Source organism: Anser anser (genome assembly GCF_964211835.1).
Source record: "Anser anser genome assembly, chromosome: 1".
NCBI classification, from domain to species: domain Eukaryota; kingdom Metazoa; phylum Chordata; class Aves; order Anseriformes; family Anatidae; genus Anser; species Anser anser.
The window spans coordinates 182,788,183-182,810,453 of NC_139720.1; the positions used below are offsets into that span (position 1 = coordinate 182,788,183).

The window sequence follows — 22,271 nt, forward strand, 5'->3', positions numbered from 1 at the left end:
CTTTACTATTGCCAAAAAGCTACTGAAATAAAACACAGAAGTTTCATATTGCCCTACCTCAAAACTGAGTATGATTGTTTCTCCACATTTCATATATCCCTTTTAAGTCTTCAGTTCATGCTTATCATAGAAGGAATCACAGAATGGTTTGGGTTGGAAGGGACCTTATAAGACCATCTAATTCCAATCCCCCTGCCATGGGCAGAAACGCCTCCCACTAGACCAGGTTGCTCAAAGCCCCAGCCAATGCAACTCTAAACACTCCTGATGATAGGACATCCACAACTTCTCTGGCCAAACTGTTCCAGTTTCTCACCACTCTCATAGTAAAGAGCTTCTTCCTCATATCCAGTCTAAACCTACCCTCCTTCACTTTAAAACAACTGCCTTTGTCCTGTCACTACAGACCTTGGTAAAAAGAGTTTCTCCATCTGTATTATAAAGGATTTCCCATTTTGAAATCTCACAGTAAACAAGTTCATTATTTCCTGATAAAAACACTGTCCTTAGCCAAGAAAATGTTGTTTGAACAACAACAGTCTACAAAAATACAAACAAAAAATGAGTAACAGTTTCCAAACTCGATATTAAATAAGTGGTAAATGTATCACCAGACAAGTTTCATTTGTGTACAATGACAAAATCAACAGCATTTTAAGGTGACAAAAACTAGTTCCAAGTAAGTTCACAATTTTAACACATGCTCTTTTTTCCCTTTGAATTGCATTATGTGCTATTATAAATTTATTTCTAAAAGCTTTTAAGCTTGCTGCCTCTAAATCATGGTCTAATCCATGAGTTTATGCAACTGATCAAAAGGATGAAAAAAAGAAAGACAGTAGAAGTTTTGGGAGACGTTTTATTCATGTACAATTTTATCAGCAATGTACAATAGACATTCTAATTCTCTATATATTTCATCTCCTTGAAATTTGGTAAATGCTTGTTCATATATAAAACTACACAATGCTTTTTTTTTTGTAAAGACCTGAAATCGTGAAAATCTAAGTGCTACAGTATACTTTGTAGTGATTAAACACGTTGTCCAGAAGAGTAACCAGCCACTTCAGTGAAGCACTTCTAAAAATGTTTCTGATCAAGCTCAAATGCACCTGTTCATAAATAATGATTTGTTTGCTCAAGTCCATTACACCACTAAGTACAACTGTCTCCAATATAAAATACCGTTTCAATACATTTCTCCACATGGACAACTAGATAATCTAGTCATATTTATTTTTAACCAAGGCTAATACAAATTTACAAGAAAAGTAACTTTAGAATTTATTCATAATTATTATCTTTCAACCAGAAGCTTTACTTTGGACAATGCAAAAGTATGTTGCAAGTGACATTCTGCAGCAGAAGCTGGAGGTTTGAGAACAACTAAGAAGGACTAAATATCAGCAATACACACTTTTACAAGAACTCTGCCCACTCTGAATGTTAACATTAAAGACCAGGTACTTCAGTTTGTGCGCCTGTCAAACAATCGAAACCTCCACACAAAAAAAGAAAAATATCCCACAGAACACAGTATTTCAGAGAACATACTAGACACTGGCATGACATTTCTCAGATCAAATGGGCAACTGAAATTTAACATCCACCTGAGCTTGTTTTGCTAAGGTTACAATTTCAGAGAGTTTCACCACCTGAAAAAGAAAACAAAGATTTAATTGCAAAACATTTCTACCTTGAGTGAGTTGGAACAATCTCTTTAAATAAAGCAGTGCCAGAGAATAATGTGAAGATTGTGTGTAAATTGATTTAGCCTAGTGCTTCTTAACCACTTTTAACTGAAAGATCAGTCAAATCTCTAGGAGAAGATCTCATGATTAAACAATGTCTGGCTCTTATTTACAACCAAATAAATATCATACTAAAACACTACTTTTAAAGTAGCGTTTAAAGTTTTAAACTTTACATACCACCTTCTTTTGGATTGGGAGGGGGAAGGGAGAGCACTGGCATCCCACTCACAAGAGATTTTATGTATCCAGAGGCTTTTCCTCCTGTATGTTTTTGTTGCAGGCATTTCTGGATCATACTTTGATACCTTACGGAGCCTAAACTTCTCTTGCATAACCTCTATGAATTAATTCCTGCCTAGGAATTACACCCTCTTGTTTTTTGAAGATTAAAATTCTTCATCTTCACTGTTGCTACACATTTGTTGTTTGTTTTCTTGTCCACTTTACCTAACTTCAAACTCATCTAAAATCCTAGTTGGCCAGAATCATTTACAGACAGCTAGTGAACATTTAGATGGAAAAAAAACGTATACACACACACACTTTTAACATCATTGGTTACAATTACTGCTTTGAATGCTCAGCTCGTTGCACTGATCCATCCTCATGCATTTGTTTATCCCACCCATTGCATCATCTTACATAAACCTGTTTAAGGAATTATCTAAGGGCAATATACTCAAACAAATGGAACCTTCTCAAAAAGTACTTCTCCACACAGACAATTTAAGGTTACAAAACCAATTCCAACATTTGAATGGTTCCATGTTTCAACTAACAGAACGGCGTCAGCTTTAAAAAAAATACATTATATAGATGAAATGCAGTTTAAGAACCCTTATGTACTCCTAGGGAAGATTTCCAAGGACCAAATCAAAGCTTTGTAACCAAGCAGAACTCAACACTATCCCATAAAACAGAGGGCTGCGCTGTTAGGCTCAGCAAGTTCTTACTCCAAACAATCCCAAGCTTCAGGAGCTTCAACCCCAAGAAGCAAAAATCATAACCAACCTGTCTGAATACCTAATTACTTTATGAAGCAACAGGGCACTCAACTATGTTTGGTTTTAATCACACACATTGAAATACAGTGTTATATCAAATGAAGTATTACATTTTTCAGCTATCTTAATTTAAGTATTTCATTTCAATTAATAAAGCTAAGCTCTTAGACATTTCTCTGCCAAGGGAGGGGACTGACCTGGTAATTTACCTGCTTTATTTTTCAAACTTTTTTTTTTAAAAAAAATGCTTTTCAGGAAAAAAAGTCCAAATACTGAAACTTTGGGGTCCTGATAGCTCCTGACATCACAGCTGTTCTTGCAAAATATAACCTTACTAATTTGTAAAACATCCACTTGCAGCCCTGATAATAACTGGCACTGATTTATCCTAGGCTACCTTTAGTTCACTGAAAGGAGTTTGAACTTTTCAATATTATCTAACAGATACTGAGAAGGATATTCATAAGCAGCTCTCTTACCATTTTAGCAGCTTCATCCAAGTCATCACATGCAAGGATTTTGAGGCCACTTGCTGTTATTAAAGCTTTGGCATCATCAACTCGTGTACCTTAAGAAACAGATAAAATGCAACTCTTATTGAATAGTGCACTACTATTTCCAGAGTATGCTCATATTTTCTAAGAAACCTGTTCCAAAATTAAGCTAGTGGATAAACCTGGAAGACAACTACTTTAGAAGTTATACAAGCAGAAAATCTCTTTTTATTAACTGGCCAGTCCTCACCATCTAAATTCTAAGCTTGCCTCATTTTTCCATAGTCTTCAGCTTACTACACAATATATGCTTGCTAAGTAATATAGAAGCTCAAGAACATTTGTCAGTACGGACAGAAAGATACTTATGTACTGAAACACACTCACCTTGCAATCGTACCACAATAGGTATTTTTAGGTCCAAATCCTTCACTGCCATAACAATACCTTGTGCTATCACATCGCATCGCATAATGCCACCAAAAATATTTACCAGAATAGCCAGTACCTGCAGAATCAATAACAATACTCATATTAAAAATGGCCAGAAGCATATCAACTAACACAGCCTTTCAACCAAGGGAAAATTCAAGCTCTGTTAAGTGTAATAAGGGACTCGGCTCAAGAAAAGGAGTATTTGTGTTCTAGAGAACATCGGCAACAAAAGCCCAGCTCTGTGAAGTCACAAACTTTACTTCATGAAATACAGTTAATTCAGGAAAATGCTATTTCAAAAATGCCTGACCCAGGAAATTCCACATTATCCTTCAATCCAGCAAAAGCTGCGGACAACAGCTGTTTCTTCTGACTTCTAGCATGTATGCCACATAACTACTTGAGAAGACACACAAATATTTTCTGTACAAACTCACCACCGTACATTACTTCAGAATATTTGAGCACGACTTCAGAGCACGACTGATAAAGAGGGACGTTTTTTCTTCAGGCAAATCAAAATTCTTTTGTTACTGAGGTTTCATCTAAGTACTTAATTTTTCCAACTGTCTTTTTCCATTTCTAACAATACCCCAGCACAGGTATTTCCCACACTAATACCTCAGTGTGCTGAAGAAACCACACTGAACAACACAGAAAATTTTTAAAAATCACGCACTGTTTATACAGTTTACTTAAAAGCTAGCCTATATAGAGGTAGGGTATCTGAAGTATATTTTATTCAGAAGGACTAAGCCTGAGGTTAAGTGAAAGACTTCTCCCACTTAAGCAGCAGAAAGAATTGCTGAAAAGATTGCAGTCAATGGTGAAAGATGGAAAAGAAAAAAAAAATGGTCAGGAGACAGCCTTGGAGGACAGAATAAACTTAACAAAACAAAATGTTAATGTGCAGCTAGTAAAAAACAGTAGTTTGGTTCTCATTATCTTGTAATTAGACTAGCTCATCTGTATGACATTGTTCTTGCTCCTGCTACTAATGGGCTGAAGTAACCTAGACTGGAACCACCGAAGGCTGTCCAAACACCCCCTGAACAGGACCCAGCCAGGCTGCACTCCATGCCACCAGCGGGAACCAGGAATTCCCCAGCTACCTTTGCTTTTTTTCTTAAATTAAACAGCAAGCAGCTGAAGGAAGGCAGGAATGAAGAAATATTAATAAGCAGTTTTGGAAAGCCTTTGTCTATGCATCAGCAGAGAATTGGCATTGCAAGAACTTGTCCCTGATCGACATCCCTCCCCCCCAGCTTTTTCTAGTTTCTCCTCCTTTTCTCTCTCCTTAACTCAGATGCTCTGTGCCTATATCCCTCACTTTTTCCTCAGTTTACTGAAAACAGGTTAAGTCAGAACACTCTAGGAGAATGTATCAGATTCTATATTTGTTATCAAATATCTTTCCAAAGGGAAAGAGACTTAGTTCTTCTGTAAGACATTTCTGTTTGTTTCTGTTCCTTTTCAAAGAAGGATCAAGTGGTGCATTAAATTCTGGTGCAAAAGTAGGATACCAGAACCCGCAACGAACTCCCACCTTTTCTGGTTACCTCGTTCTTGGGTGGTTTTTTTTGTTGTTCTGTACCTTTTCTTTTTTCTTTTTTTTTTTTTTTTTAAAGTCCTAAACTGCCATCCAGTTCCCACTGAATCACACAGAATCAACCCCATGTAGAGTAACAAGTCAGTCTTCACACTGTCTTTCTAGGACAGTAAAGTTCCTTCTCTGGTTTCAGCCAATTTATTTTCTTAATCATGTTCAAACACCTCTGAGAAACTTTAGATAGGATAAAGTATTAATGCCCTTCCAAATCCATTACAAAGTTATTTTATCTTACGTTCTATAGAATTAATATCTTAGAAACTTGTTTGTGCACAGCGCAAAGAATATTTATCTCTACAACTCTACATGCAAAACAGCTGCAAAACTAGCACAAAAGAAAGAAACAAAATGGAAATCCATCTGAATACTGGTTTCTGTTTAAACAGCAGGCGTGGGCAGTTTGACACTCATAGAATCTCTGGAAAGATTCAAATACAGCTGTAATTTCAACCAGAGGACGCAAAACTGCCTACTCAGTACTAAGCCAAAGAATCTATTTTTAAAAAAGGAGAAAAAACTTCAACAGGTTTACAGACCTCCATTTGCACCAAGATTTTGCTAACACCTCAATTTTCTTCCCTTTTTAATTTTATGCTTACAAAAACGTGCTTTCTGCAGAACATGCACTAAGCGTTGTATTTCAAAGCCAAGCCTGTTTTGCCCCTCTATAGTCCCTTAAAATGCCAAGTCTTCCCTCACCTTTTTATCAGAGGTAATAAGCTTAAAGGCTTCTGTCACTTGCTGCACCGTAGCACCACCACCAACATCAAGGAAGTTTGCTGGAGTCCCACCGTGAAGTTTAATTATATCCATTGTGGCCATAGCTAAACCAGCACCGTTGACTGTAAGAGAATAAAAATAACATTTAGGAAGTCACTTTTTAAATCCACTAGATCATTTAAAGCTCATTATTAGAACATACCTAAACAGCCTATGTTTCCATCCAATCCTATGTAGTTGAGATCTGCTTTTGCAGCGTCCCTGTCTCTTTGATCTTCCTGTGTCCAGTCTTGCATATCAAAGATTTTCTTCTGACGATAGGCTGAATTACTGTCAAAATTTATCTTGGCATCCATACACATCACTGAAGGGAAAGAACAGTTAAAAAGAAAGTCATTTCACATCGTTACTACTACAATAATACCTCAAATGCTACACAGACATGTTAAAGCATGCTACATCAGACTTGCAATCATACAGAGCAACGAAAAACAGGTATGTACTCTGCTTAGATTCTCAGATTTATGTTTTATTAAATCTGCTTTTCAACACACCACGTAAATGCCCAGACCTCCTGCTACAGTTTTAGCTGAAACTCATTGCAAACTAACTCAGATTTACAAAAATGCCAAGCTGTTACAAGAAGAATATGAATAGAAGAAACATTACCAACTCCTGATGCATCTTCAACCATAGGATTTATTTCTATCATGGTAGCATCGTATTTCAGAAAGAGATTATATAATTTGATCATGTTTTCAGCCGCTTCATCCACTAGATTAGGAGGAAATCCCATTTTTTGGGCTAGCTGAAAGTAAAAGATGGGTTATCAGCTAACTGATGTTGATTTTTTGATTTACAGTTACAAACTAGGATGCTCCCGCTAACTATTATTTCAGTATCACTGAATATGTAGATGTAGAACCTCTCCTGTCTTCCAGGAAAGAAGTAACTCTCAGGTTTGAAGATTGGTTTTGATATAAAACACTGCACTTATCCTAAAAGAGCCAGTAAAAAGTTGTCATTGTATGCTTTTACACAGCTATATAAAGCACTGCCGTGCAGAGTTGGATTTACATTAGCTATCAAAGTGAAAATACTTAAATAACTCCTTCAAATCTGTTTCAAAATGGTTTAAAACAACTCAGCAGGCTGAACGCATGTACGCTTCATAAGATTCAGAAACAACACTCCCATCCTCACTAATGTGTACGTTTCCACATTAACAATTACCCTAACAGCTTGCTCCTTTTTTATGCCTTCTACTATATCAATGGGTTCCTTAATTATCGCATCAGGATTCTCTGCAGCAACATCTTCAATATTAACGCCACCCTGAGAACTGCCTATCAGCACGGGACCCTAGAAAAGGAAAAAAAAAAGTGTAAATAATTTTATACCACACAATTGAAAGTTAGTTCTTCCCATAATGGACTTTACAACAATGAAACCCTGTTGTCAGCTGGAAATATTTGGATTTGGGCATTTTACGTGCATGCTTTTACTGAAAAGAACACTACTGTCTTTTCCATTCAGTACATCTATATAAACAATTTTTAATAATACTTTCCAAATTGTAAGGTGTGTCTTGAGCCCAATTTCTTTTAACATGGAAAACTTTTCTTTGTATGTACCATAGCAACAGAGCAATTAACACAGACATACTAAATTTTAATAAAGATTCAACTTAGTAATTCCATGCATCTTATGTTCTAGGCTGTCACCAGAGAAAGAACAGCCTTCTCTCCCCCTTCTCCACTCACCCCTACACAAACACACATCGAATGGCAGAATGAATAAAAGAGTGCCTGGCATACTCCAACTCCAAGGACAAATCTAGATCTGCAGAATCTAGTGAAAAATTATGGTAAACTATTCCTGTTCAGGAGGACCACAGAGCTCAGTAATGATAGCCACCGATGAAAATAAGTCAAGGAGCTCTGAGAAAACAGTACTCAATTATTCGATAATACAAGAAACTAAGAAAATGGAATTGGTAACATTTGTAGAAGCTTCTCTGCTTTGTTGTTGTTGTTTTGTTTGTTTTCTCTGCTAAATCTCAAGGAAAACATCAAGGACTCACCACAATGACACCTAGAAATCTCTCCCTGGGGGAACAGTCCTCCTGTTTACTCCAAAGACACACACTCATATGATGTCAACTAACTTCCCTTATCACCATCCATGAATGTGTTATGACAGCTGGCGTAAGCATTGCCTATTAGCACAGGTCTTAAACATTAAAAAGCCTTCTATCTTCTGACAATTAATTACTGAAAACAAGATGTTGGTTCAGAGAATGTACTTAATAACCACGCTACTCCCCTCCCATCACCATCCTTCCAAATGGAAACGTGCAGACAGTGAATTATCCTACATCAAATAGCAAGGTTCAACATAAAGAGCACTCCTGGATATTCATATCATGAACAGTCAGGAAGCTACAAACACTTCACAAAAATAACTTAGCATTCCACAGAACTGGCCAAAGTGAACAGTTCTGGGACATCAGAAGTCTTGCCCCCATTGCTGAATAATACCCGAGACATTATATTCCACTTTCAACCATTTTAAAAGCTTTCCTCCCTGTTTTAAATGAAGGGGTTTGCAGCAATATCAAATACTATGCTGTGTGCCAGTCAACCTTCACAGCTTCTTTGAAAGGTATTTCCTCCTCATCAGCTTTCTACACTATTTACAGCAATTAAAAGCACTTCAAAAAGCAAGACTTAAGAAGTCAACAGTAAAAACAAAGAACACCCCTATCAAAAACCAATAATCCACATAATTATGCTCAGTATAATCCAGTAAGATTTATTTTTTTTTTAAATGCAAGAGCAAGTCAGGAAAATACATTTGAATTCTCTCCCCAAACTGCTTTAATCAGTTACAGTAATTTTTTCTTATTTCCATAAGGATGCTTGTTTGGGTAGTACGAAATTTTACAATTACAAAATCCAACCATTTGAAGTATTTTAATGCCACCTTGTGGTGAGTCTGGGAGGCATGCTGTAACATTTTGGATCTTCCAACTTTTTGTACAGTACAATAGAATGTAGGTGCCCAGGTCACCGAACTGTACTAAAACCCAACACAAGAGATAATTTCTTGTCAGAAACACTACAAATGAAGAGACAGGAACAAATACGATATCAAACTTCTAATTCTTCAATAAAAAGATGACTAATTTCCTCCACAGAAAATTATTTCATACTCAAACCAGAGGTACTCCTCAAATGACCAAGAGCTACATTTCTAACAAACTCTTAAGCATCTGGATAGACCAAACTCACTTTTATAGAGCTTCAGAAGAAAAAGTTCCAAGATCTACTTTGCCCTGACTTTTTTATTTAGCAATTCACATTCTGTTCTTCTTAAATGGAACGCTAGTCTGTCAGGTAATACATTGACAGAGCTCAGTAACTCGGTTTGTATTGTAGCCTAAAAAAACTACATACCCAAACATACAGAATGTGAAAGCCGAGGAGACTACAGTTTTCATCTTCCTAAAAGCTGTGAAGACAGACCTCAAATCCCCAACATTTTTTTTTACCAGTTCCTGAAGAGCACTGGTGTAAGAAAGCTACCACCACTCTCAAAATTGAGGGACACACCTGTGCATCCCTAGAAACCTTGACACACTGGTGAGCACAGATGCTTAATTTATCCAGAACTATTGGTTCTTCCAAAATACTTTTACTTCTCTTGTTCCCAGCACCCTCAAATAGCACGCACGTGTGCATGCACATGCATAGCTGTATCTTTAAACTAAACTCTGGTAGATAAGTGCAAACTTTAAAACCAAAAGGAAAAGGACCCTTCGTTCCACCCACCTCCCCTTCAACCGTATGACTTTGAACTTCAGATGAGGCTACCAATACTCTTTCATTATACCTTAAATTCAAATCATAGCATAACATTTTTAAAGCATTTAAAACACTAAGACAATCGTATAGCTAGATGCACTATAAAATATAATTTAGTTCATGTATTTTTCTGATTTTCAAATGCAAGCGACCAGTACAGCAAACAGTATTTTTTTTAAATTCACCAATAACAATTTAATTAGATGACTTCTATTTCTAGTATTACTCACTTGAAACGACCTTTCCATTGTTATTGCAAAATAGTATTCTCTCCTGGGATATCTGCGCTCACAGATAAATACTTGATTGCATATCCTGCCCTTCTCTCCTGTCTGCTTGGTAAACAACTTCTTTCCAATCATTTTGGAGGAGATATCTTTTGCTTCTTCTGGGCTAGAATAAAAGAAGCTCAGAATGTGACAAAGACTCTTGGCAAAACAGAAGTAGCATAAGAAAATCTTACCTAATTTCTGTTATTTTTAAGGTTAATCATTAACACATCAATTTTAAACTAGGCAACAGGTTCAATTCATTACATGAAAGTGAAGTTTTTCCAGTTGGTTGGATAATTTAGAAAGAACTTACGAAAAAACTATTTTCACTCCTCCTTTGAGGCCACCTTCAAAAGTTCCTTTTCCTCTACCACCAGCTAAAACCTGTGCTTTTACCACAAGATCCTTTGAACCTGGAATGAAAGAAAACCCAAAACTTGTCATCTGTGACTACTAAAATGAATTGTCCCAGCTAGAATAATAAAGGCTGTTTTCATTTTATCCCTTCCTCCCCATGTGCAAAACACAGACGTGAATCAAAAGACTGGAACATAACTCTCAAAGGTTATTCCAAAAATCCATAAATTGCAGCTTTAGGCTGTTCTGTGAATAAACCTTGGTGAGTTAGTATTCAAAAAACACCCTTCCTCTTTGAGTATTCTGATTTTTTTTTAATGTGTTTGACTCCCAAATGATTAAGCCCTCAGTAAGAAATGGTTAGTATCTCCCAGACTATTAACAAGATGACATCAAACATCTGAGGCATAACAATCCATGATTTTCCTCAATCACGTATAAATACCTTATGTCTATAACCATCATCTTCTCAGCAGTGATATACAGCTATGGCACTTACCCAAGTTAACCTGCAGGTCCACTATGGCTTCCATTCAGCAGAGCACTGGTGCACAAGCTTGAGTGCTCTGCAGAAGTCAAAGGCCTACGCAAATCCACTATTTTTCTCAGAGCAGCCAAAGTCTTTTAGTTGCCTTAAACTGTTTTAAAATTCCTCTCCAAAATATTCCTGTAAGTAAGGCAGGCTATGCACTTGGGTTTAAAATCTGAGAATAGAGTCATGATCAACTTGGATATTCTGCAGTCTCGTTGAAAGACAGAAAAAAAAGTCATCAAGCAACTTTAAGATGATAAAGGAAGAAAAACAAAGCCCCACCTGAGATATTATTCAACTCCAATTATACTCAATACACTGTAGAAAGCAGCTAGACTGCAAGATGCAGGAGCTGCCCCATTCACATTTGTGTGGCACATCTCGTCTTCTTTCATGCCACAGTTAGCTGAGCCACTCTGGTCTTTCTGGGCAAAAAAAAAACAAATTGACTTCTTGGATGTGAAAAGGAAGCCAGGTAAGAGCATAAGAGAACCTGTTGCGCTTGAACAAAAGTGGCTCCTGTGCACACTGAAAGAGTGTTGTCCCAACTGGCTACTTGTAGGTTTTATTTCTTGACTCTCTACCTAAAAACAGATCTCTGAATTTAACAACTGATACGAAGCTCTCTGGCACAAGAAGCCTAAGGGTTATAAACATGCATGTGTATGTTGATTTATCATGGACTGTTATCTAATCCTGCTCTTGAAGACTTTTTTTTTTTGTTATAACTATTGAGTACTGGCAATCAAGTAGTGCTTTATAGAGGGCATGTGAAACAAGGTAGTGGCCTTTTTTATTCATGAGACCAACTTCTACGCAAGTACTTTAAGTACAAATCTAGCTTGCTTTAAGAAACATTATGCATCACGTACAAGGTCATAGTTGCTTCATGGATAAATTAAAGCCACATGCCAGCTTAAAGATAAAGTTCCATTTGAACACCGTTTATCTTGTACATACATAAAAAAAGAATTTGGACGAGTATGATTTCTGAGTGTTAGTAAAAAAAAAAAAAAAAACAGGGGGAAAAACTTTCTCTGTGAAGTGAAATTTACTCACAGGCACCTTCTTTGCAGTAATTACATCCTAGCAATGAAGACCAGAACCTGAACAAGTCAGAAAGAGATGCCAACTAAAGCTCTGGTAAGACCTCAAGTGGAACATTATATTTAGATCTAGGCATGATCATAAAAGTAATTTTCAATTGTAAAGACTGGTTACTGGGATGATCACTGAAATGAAAAGCTTCCCTTACAGGAAGACTGAAAGAGCTTGGCATTTTTTAAATCTAAGAAAGGAGAACAAGGCAGGAATGTGATTACTGTCCTTAGCCATACCTGGTGAGGGACAGAGCAAGAAAAAGCACCTACAAATATATAAATATTTTGTATCACACTCATTGCCAGCTGAAAACACATGCCACCTACCAAGGGAAGTCAATTTTAAAAAGATGCAAGAAAAAAAGCGTTTCTTTAACAGGAGATAGTAAAGTCTGCCAGTAGGCGTGAAGGAAGAACAGATTCCAAAAGAAGCCAGCAGAGATGCTCCCTCAAATATTCTGAGGACAAGAATTAAGGATGCTGAGGGGAACTGAAGAGCACAGACTATAGAAAATAGCCTCGCAATCTCCCTAAATAGCATGTTCCTTTGGCACCATAAGAGGCAGAACACTGGGCTGCAGCACATACAGAACATACACAGGAGCACCACTGGCCTGCTCCCAAGGGGTATTTCTTACATGAGTTTAAGTAGTATGAACGGCAACATACAAAGACACCTGAAAAAAGCCTGTAAGAAACAACTTTAACCTTTTCACCATCGACTGTGGTCATAAAGCTGCCATTGGACTATCCTTCACGAAGAGCATACAACAATTTGTGGCACTACATGAGCAGTATATTCATTATTTATAATTTGTTTTCCTGTACCACTGCAAGCAAACTAGCTTCTTGATTGCATCAGCACATAAAACTTCAAGGGTTATTCATCCAGCTATGTTCACAGGCAATTACGTTTCACAGATGTTTCTAAAACAATAGTAAAGATATCATGTCCCAAGAAAACCTTAACCTGAGCCATGCAAAAAGCCTGTTGATCAGTGAACGTGTTTTTCCTACTGCTCCTATTTAAAGTGGCCCTAAAACTACCAAGGATGGAAATGTTTTGCCACACACCTCATCTGTAGCGTTGCAGCTACAGCACTGCCAGAGGTTCTGCCACAGCAGAGGACTGCTGAGCACGTCAGGCGCTGGAACAAACCAACAAGCTTTCGGTACAGCCAGGGTCTCAGGGAAGAAAGCTGTGGAGGCAAGCGAGCTATGGCAGCAACGTGCAAAACTCAGAATTGGTGTTTGTAAGAACTGTGTTTGTGTATTAACAGCAGTTAGCACTAAAACCATACGTAAGTAAGCAGAAAACAGTCAGAAAATGTTTAGAATAATTGGAGTAGACACCTATTAGAAGAACAGGTGCCTGAAATCAGTAAAACACTGAGTCAGCATCTGTTCAGGACAACATCTTCAACTAGTTTATTAACTAGACAGTGGCAAAGAGTGACACGGCCAGGAAACTTCCTGATCTTTATTTCTAGCAATAAGGATATTTATTGATTGGAAGGAATAACTTCTGATTCCACAACCTACACTTTCCAACTGGGAGAAAGGTCCCTGTCTCCACACATACATGCACTGATGATCTAAGTACAACACAATCTTATGATAAGCTTCTTAATAGGCAAGAAGGCTTGTTGTTCTATTATCTCTGAAGTTTTGTGCAAGTAGGAAGTCTGATGATTAGAGCAGACAAACTTAATTAAAACGTTCTGCTTTACAGGCTTCCATTCTCACTTTTGTCAAATCATCTTCATTGCCACTTCTGTGCCCAATATTCACCGTGGTGGCAGTACAGCTTTCCACTTACCGTGAACACCTTCACGATTACACACGCCTAATGTGTTCTGACAAAACAGGGAAAATAGTAAGAGGCCGTGATAGGTTAATAACACAAGTGACAATCAAGTTCTCAACTGCAAACCTACCCTGGGAAAGAAAGATTCAAATCTTTACCTCAGTGACTCTGTATTTAAAAGTTTTTAGTTCCAGGCTAAATCTCTCTCCATTTATAAGGCAAAGCAATCCTTTCTTGTTGCATGGATATAAGAAAAATTCTAAGTTCAGACGATCTCGTTGTATTTACCGGAATTAAGGAAGGAAAAGCTAAGCTTGTAACCAATAATGTGTTATTAACAGTGAAGTCTCATAAACAGTATGCCAAATCTAACTCTGCCAACACATGCAGAGAATCTCTTCAAAGTATACCACGTTTTGTTAATAAGCATACCTGCTTACAACAGAACTTCAAAATTGCATTTTTTTTAGCCTTGGAAACGTTCAAGTTAGAGGAATCACTGCAAGCAAAAGCCTGATTATCGAAATAATTATGTGCCAAATCTTCCGAAGTCAGGAGAGCAAACAAGATGTTTCACACCTACTACAAATTATTTTCTACACGAATGGATCCTGACATTAATCAACTGCATCAAGTTTTTCATCAACTTGCAAGACGGGTTTGGCAGTAGCTTAATTTAAGCAATTAAAATACAGCAGTCAAAATCTGAACCTGCTGGTTAGATGAGTTACTTGAATGACTCAAGTACTATTAACAGCGTGCTCTGATATAAGAACTTTAAAGGAGTGAAGTGCTACAGAAGAACGCAAAGGACGAAGCAAAATCTAAGCTTTGGATGCCAAAAAGTGCTTGCCAGAAAGCAAGAAAATACTGGTTTCTAGACTACAACTGCTGGTTATCTACAGACTTCGACCACGTAACTAGGATCCTAATTGAAAAAATTGCTTAGCACTCTTACCAAATCTGACCACTAGAGCAGTTGTATTTGAACACCTGGAGGATTTCTGTACAAGTTTTCCACCTTGGAACATCATCCATGTCCTACAGCATAGGAATAACTCTCTGGAGCTTCAGACTCTACAGACAACCTAAAATACATCAGTTTTACTAGACTTTAGTTTCTGACTAAATCAAGCCTGAGATCAAAGAGTTTATTTTAGATCTACCCACATGTATATATTACTTTTTGTAGGTTTAAGCAATAGACAGCAGAATAAAATACAAATACTGAAGAGAACTTAAAGCTCTGAAAAGAAACGTCCCTTAATCAGAGAAATGTCATTAGGAATACAGCCCTACCAATCACTTGAGTCATTCTGTAAAAAACATACCAAAAAAGATCATTCCTTATAAACCACACTGATAAGGACACCAACTAGACCTCAAATTGCAATGGCAATTTTATAGTTAATAACAGCAGCAACTGGGAAAACTCTACTGCTTCCAATTTCCTTCCAGTAACTCAGGTGTGGGTAAGTGGAATGTAATACACTCAGTTTCTTAACACCTCCACTTCCATACAGCTTACGTTATTAAACTAAAATCTGAAAGTCTGCCATGAACATGAAGCCATGGGATTCACTACCTTAAAATCCTACAACACCACAGGAACCAACACTACCAAAGCTGCCTCAAGACACACCTCTCAGATCAGCATGAACGGAAATACGTATGTTCCACGAAAGAAAAGAAAGTTTTTCCGTGGGCACGCAATACATCACTCCCTTCCACACAAAAAACTGTTACCAGAGGAAGGTGTTAGGAAGCACCAAAATTCCAATTACCGCAATACATAAACTCTCACACGTGCTGCCAACTAAGAGCAATACTACGTGTTACAAAGAGTGTGTTCTGCTGAGCTACCTGCTATCACACTGGTGAGACATCCGTTCTGCAAGGAGCAGTCTTCAGGTTTGTTAGTCGTGTTTTTGACATGCGTATCAGCTCCTAAAGCAGCACCAGTAACAGCACCAGTAACAGTTAGCTGGGATGCGCACACAGGCTGAGAGTAAACTAAACTCAGAGGCAGTCGTCAAGACATACTACAGTGTTGGATCAATACCCTACAACAGAAGTTGCTCACTTTTTCAAAATTTAATTGAGACACTCACATGAACAGCCACATATTGCTAAGCCCACAGACGACAAAAATACTTTACTGATTAAAAAAAAAAACTTTAAGGACTGCATCAGATACCAGTCTTCTCAGCTCTAAATAAAACACGTCCTTTCAGTGGCACAAATGAGATGTGGAGGTCTTGAATGGAAGCAGTGAAATACTAGGGGAAATTAAGTGAGTGGTGATGTTTACAGGAGGCCCAAACTTGTTCCCAGCGTCTGAATTACTTAGTAATTACTCTGAAGGAATGTAGTTCCATGAACCAGTACGTGGTAACAATTCACTTGAAGTGGGATAGAAAGCAATTTCTAAGGAAAAGCTGTTTGATAAGTAATAAATCCCAATAACTCTCCACAGAGGGAAAAACAGATGGAAAAGCTACATGCAAAGCAATGCTTTAGTAGCGTCCAACTTTCCTATGACACAACAAAAATCATTCTGAAAAAAGAGAAGCAATAAATGGTTGCAGAGTCCAGCCAGAACAAAAATCTGAGTTGAAAAAGCACTTTAAGAAATTCAACACCTGCAGCAAAAAAATCAGATTTTGAAAAATAGCAACAAAAATTGATTTTTTTTTTTCCTTAAAATTCAAACCGTTAAGTGATCTGGCATCATTGCTTAAAAGTTGCCCGCAGCATCCAATTTCATCTCAGTTTCCTTTAAAAATATTAGAAAACTGTCATAGGGAAGAAAACAATGCATCTCTAATCCTCTATTTTATTCCACATACGTCTCAGAATTACCTCAAGTATGGTTAAACAATTTGCTCTATTTAGGACACTTTGGTCATCAGCAGAAAAAAAAAATATATTCAGTACAAGAAAAGCTGGGCAGAAGGAGGATAAACAACCTTTCTGGCTGCCAGATCATTTCAGCTCACTTTGGACCTCAAGCTAAGTATAGCTTAGAATAAAATTCTAACAAATCCATTATTTCTGTTATTTAAAGAATATACAGTGTGCTCTGCTTATTCAGCTCTACAACAAATGGCAACATTAGTATGCCTCAGCTTGATTCTACCACATACTAGTTATCCTGCAGTGACAATAACCCTTGGCATGGTTAAGCTTGGGTTGTATTCACGACTGATTCAGCTACAGACACAGCTAAACTATGATAATCTGTTAATTTAGAGCATTTGTTATGCTCTAAATGGGTAGGAATTACTCTAGTTACTGTTAGAAGTCACCCATTTCTAACTGGAGTGAGGTATCTGCAAAAGGAAACAAATCCAGTGCCAAGCTGAAGTTGACAGAGAGCAGATTTCTGACTAAAGGTTATCAGGAGCGCGTGGATCCGCACCAGAGAGACAGAGCGAGCAGTGTCACCAGCTATCTTTGGAATGGGTTAGACAAACACTTGAAAAAAGTTTGACACACAAAGAGAAGCAAAAAAGAATGTCCTATCTACCGGGACAACTCTTACACAACAAAAACACACAATGAGCAGGTGTACAAAAAGTGAGTTTTTTCACTCTAGAGATTTGGGGGTTTTAAAGCACCTACTAAATGAAAGTCAGAGGGAATGGCTACAATAACAGAAAACCAAAACACTGGAGCAAAGGATAGTCTGCCACACTCAAAATGAGCTGCGGACAATGCCTGAGGAAAGACCAAAACCTAGGTCTTTCCCCTCTTATCTCTACTACCAAACAAAGCCACAGTGCCAAACATACACCAACCTAAAGGAAGTACACAACTGACAACCAGAAGCTCTGAATTCCTTAATTCTTGTTTACTAAATGGTGCTAACTGATACACTTCACAACCTTATTCTCCTGACCCCTAAGAAATTGCAGAGTCACATATGCCAGATAACAGGCATACCTGGGAAGCCACGTGGGCGAGCCCGAGCTATAAGCTAGCAATTAACTACAGACATACCTACTTGGCTACAGGTTTCCTCTCTGAACAAGGAACAAAATAAAGGAATCCTGACCTGTGAGCTCGCCAGCTGTCAAAAAAGACAGGCAAAGGTTGTCTTATTTGCCGGTAGCTGGACTTCTGTGCAGATATTAATGTAAGCAGAGGGTTATGCCCTACTTGGGAGGTTTAGGTGACTCCAAAGGCTCAGTTCTCACTGAAGTTGAGGGACTAGGTAACAGTTCTCAGAATAATTGGAAAGGAATTGTTTTAAGACATTTCCTTCCTGACGACGATGTTACAATTGTGTAGCAGTCACTCTCTAATAGGAACAAGACAAAGATGACAGGCAGAAAATACTTTAATTTTTGGGACATCAGATCTGAAGCTTTCTAATTCCTCTCTACATAAAGCAGCACAATTTGCTCTAGGAAAAATAGCTCTTTTTTCAGATGTTATTTCTTGCATTACATCTATACATGAAACAGAAATGAATGTAACAAAACACGTAACCTCAAAAGTCACTACAAATTTATCAATTAAAATTGTGTGAAAAGCTTAATATATTCGGGGGAGGGTGAACCTCTCAACTTAAAAACAGCATTGATGCTGCAAATGATAGCAGACTTCTACAATATATCCAAATTAAACATTAAATTTTTACTGAGATGCATAGTAGGCAAAGTGGCAAATCAATCTGTAGAATCAAGTCCTAAATTAAAGCTCAACCCTAACCACGTACTCAAGCAAAGGCAAAAGAGATCAAATGCTATTTCATCAACAAGCCAGGAATTTAACACTAACTACAAGCCGTCAAAGTCCTCCCCTCCTATATGAAGTAGCTGCATCCTGACAGAACAGCACGTCCTCAAAGGAATAGGATTTAACCCTCCTGCAGCCTAAAAGTAAGCATCCATTGCATCTTCAGCTTTATAGGAGATTTTGGACTACAAAAGCCTCATCTATAACCAACTACGAAGCTCTTCACAGAAGATTCCCTCTAACCTGGATGGAGAGTGAAAACAAATCCAGGATTTACACAGAGCCTATTACTCAATTCAAAGAAGTCTCGGTAGTTGTACGAATCTAAGCTAATACTATTTATACCTGCCACATCCTCTCAAAATATGTTTCTCCAAACAAGACTCACAAGTTTCAGGAAAAATATCTTCAGCATTTGTGATACGGGAACGATGGTGACTGAAATACATGTTCACTGCCTTCACTGAAAGTAGGGTTAGGTCCTTCCCCATTGCAGTTTTAGGGACACAGTTCAGCTTCATAAGCCAGTCTCTATGTACAACCCAGAGCATCATTATAAGTGACTTAAGTGATTTCACTGTGTGCTTATGCACTTAAACATTAGAAAATTTCGTATTAGGAAAACATCAGCTCCAAAGTCTCAAATCTGCAAAAAAGTTGCTCCATAGGAAGGGCTCTCTCTTGAAGAGAAGCTATATTCACAACTCCAAGAAATGTCTTACCAGGAAAGACAGAAAAAGTAGTTACACCTTGTATCAATCCCATGCCTATATTGTATACGTTCTCTTTAGTGTTATACCTATTTCTTTTGCTATTTTGTAAGCTTCGTCTGGTGTCCGGGCAACTACTCCATGTGGAACAGAAATACCAGCCTCCTGCAACAGTCCCATGCTCAAGTATTCATGTAGTGACAGCTTCCTCTGTTGCTGTTGTTGCACCTGAAACCCATGATTACTGAGTATTCCTGGACCTCCACCAAGTATCTGAAGGAAAAAAAAGAAAACGAAAAAAAAAAAAAGAAAGAAAGAGGAAAAAAAAGAAAAAGAACATGACTGTATTACAAAAAGCTGCTGCTTAGGTTAAAGAAAAAGCTTACGTATTAAACAAATACAGTTAAGTGTATCAATGGAAACATCTGACCGCTTAATCCTATATTTCTTGTACATTACCTTCCATATCAGCCACTCATATCAGGCATGTTATAAGGTTTTGAGGGGTTTTACTGGGGACAATGAGGAAGAGCTGGGGAGTCTGCTAGCTGTGGCAAGGGTTGGCAGGGTTAAAATACCTTTTAGCATATAGCATAAGCTCATATTTAAGTACTTTAAGGAATATATCTGCAGGGGAAAGAACCTTAAGTGAATCTGGAAGTATAAGAGAACAGAGAAAAGCACAAAGTTTTGGTTGACTGTCTCCTTCTGCCAAACTAAAAACTAAGCTCTGGGTAGGAGGGGCATTGGAAACACCAACTTCAGCAGTTGTAAACAGTGAATTAAATTTGCTACAGGCTATTCTGCCTTCATATGATTATGATGAAACAGAGAAAACTAGACATAACCAGTTAGATAAAAATATCAACCCCCAGTCAGAGGGTTGCCAAAAGATAACTTTTCAAATGCTAGGTAGAAGACAACGTGCCTAATATTCAGTCCAGGAAATTCCAATGTGGAGTGAGTCCGGATTCCTGGAGAGTTGATGTACAGGACCCCAAGAACTTCTGACTAGTTATTTTCTATAACACAGTCCCGGGAGAAACCAATTTTGATGGTAAAACATCAGAAGCGGTACTACGTAAACAATGCATTTTAAAAAGAACAGCTACTCATACACTTTATGACAACATCGATTTCCAAAGAGTAGCTTGTAACGTAATTGTACTTCATAACAAAAAAAACTTCCAACCACAGAAGTAAAAAACCTTGGCAGCATTTTGCATGTTTCAATGTAAGGGAATAAAACCTTAACTTTATGCACACAGAGCAGCAAATCCGTTGAATACAGCTAATCTATGTACGTAACTGACAGGTTCAAGGTGAAAAGACTAGAAAAATTACCTAGGTTCAAGCAAAATTTTGCTTTTGATTGTTTAGTAAGCAGCGTCGGCAGAAGTACCGTGCAAATACATCTACACCTGGGCGTTTCGAAGAGCCTGGGCTGTGAAAACTGGATTTTAAGCAGACCCATAAAACGCCAGGAGAAGCTCACTGTGGCATTTGGAGGCAGCCCGTCTAACCCCCGAGGACTCCTTCAGCTCGCAGCCGGCTCCTTCCCTTGGCAGGCGACCCGAGGGAGAGGCGCTGCCGGGCTGCGGGGACTCGGCGTAACACGAGAGGGGAGCTCGGGGCGACCTTCCTCCGGGTGTGCAAGGAGAAGCGGGCCCCGCAGCGGGTTACTCACGCCGGCCTCGCTCCCCGTTTTGTCCCAATCGTTTTTTAAGGGGTTATAAAAGCAGGCGGCTCGCAGAAACGGCGTTTAGAGGAAGCTGAGAGGTTACCCCGGCACCGCCCGAGCAGGGTGACGGCGGGGAAGCAAATTTACCAACCGATTTACCCAACGACCTGGGACAAAAAGCCTCGGGGAGGGAGGAAAAAGCAACCAAGGGGGGGGAAAACCTGTGGCGAACGAGAAGGACGCGAGCCTCTGAGGGGACGCGCGGGCAGCCGGGCTGCCAGCCCCGCCACAGAGCCACCCCAGGGCCCGGCTGCCGCCCTCCCGGCCCCGGCCCCGTCCCCTCCGCCGCTACCTTGGCCGTGGCGGTGCCCAGGGTGGCGCGGAGCCCGCTGCCCCTCAGCCCGGCCGCCGCCCGGCTGCGGATGATGGAGGCCGCCATGGCGGAGCCCCCTCGCCCTCAGGTGCCCCCCCCACGCCCCGCAGCGCGCATGCGCTGCCAGCGAGCCGGGGCCGAAGGGACGGGGAGGAGGCGGAAGAGCTGGCGCGGCTCCCTACCCCTCCATGGCGACCGCGCGGGGAGCGGGGGAGGGAGGACTCGATGGTCTGCGAGGGGCATGGGGACGCGGAAATGGCGGTGCTGCCCCCTGGCGGGGAGGACTGAGGGTAGACGAGGTCTCCAACCCTCGTTCCCAGCCTCCCCTTTACCAAGGATTAAAAAAATAAAGTTTATGCTTGTTTGTTTGTTTGTTTGTTTTCCCACAGGGATCATAAAAAAGGGTTATAATTCTCACCCCCCATCCTGACCTCCTCATAGAACCATAGAGCCATTAGGGTTGGAAAAGCCCTTCAAGATGATCTGGTCCAACCATCCCCCTACCACCACCATCACGCACTGAACCATGTCCCTAAGCACCACGTCCAACCTTTCCTTGACTCCACCACCTCCCTGGGCAACCCGTCCCAGTGCCTGACTGCTCTTTCTGAGAAGAAATGTCTCCTCATTTCCACCCTGAACCTCCCCTTGTGCAACTTGAGACCATTCCCTCTAGTCCTATCACTAGTTACCTGTGAGAAGAGGCCGACCCAGCTGCAGTGTCCTGCAGGCCCACCGTGCTTTGGGCAGCCATGGCCTGCCCTCAGCACGCCGAACCTCCCCTCAGTCACCCATCTTGCTGAGCAGATCAGGC

The 22,271-nt window shown here is 39.3% G+C and overlaps 1 protein-coding gene across 1 annotated transcript; it reads right to left on the reverse strand.

Annotated features, from left to right (window-relative positions):
* Nucleotides 1–845: 845 nt before the first annotated feature.
* On the reverse strand, nucleotides 846–21,708 carry SUCLA2 (succinate-CoA ligase ADP-forming subunit beta). Its single transcript, XM_083795965.1, has 11 exons — nucleotides 21,437–21,708; nucleotides 19,493–19,676; nucleotides 10,468–10,567; nucleotides 10,113–10,275; nucleotides 7,250–7,378; nucleotides 6,686–6,824; nucleotides 6,219–6,380; nucleotides 5,996–6,138; nucleotides 3,640–3,760; nucleotides 3,238–3,326; nucleotides 846–1,655 (listed from the first exon to the last, which is right to left on the reverse strand). The coding sequence occupies exons 1-11, from the start codon at nucleotides 21,521–21,523 to the stop codon at nucleotides 1,581–1,583; spliced, it is 1,392 nt and encodes a 463-aa protein (XP_083652091.1). The 5' UTR covers nucleotides 21,524–21,708; the 3' UTR covers nucleotides 846–1,580.
* Between the last annotated feature and the right edge of the window lie 563 nt (nucleotides 21,709–22,271).

Bases quoted from the DNA above. Each gene is read 5' to 3' on its own strand.
- SUCLA2 (XM_083795965.1), bottom strand. From the start codon at position 21,523: ATGGCGGCCTCCATCATCCGCAGCCGGGCGGCGGCCGGGCTGAGGGGC. The intron at 6,139-6,218 runs GTATGTTCTAAT...ATTCTCTTACAG, and splicing joins TGGAAACATAGGCTGTTTAG to TCAACGGTGCTGGTTTAGCT. The intron at 3,761-5,995 runs GTGAGGGAAGAC...TTGATTCTGCAG, and splicing joins TTATTACCTCTGATAAAAAG to GTACTGGCTATTCTGGTAAA.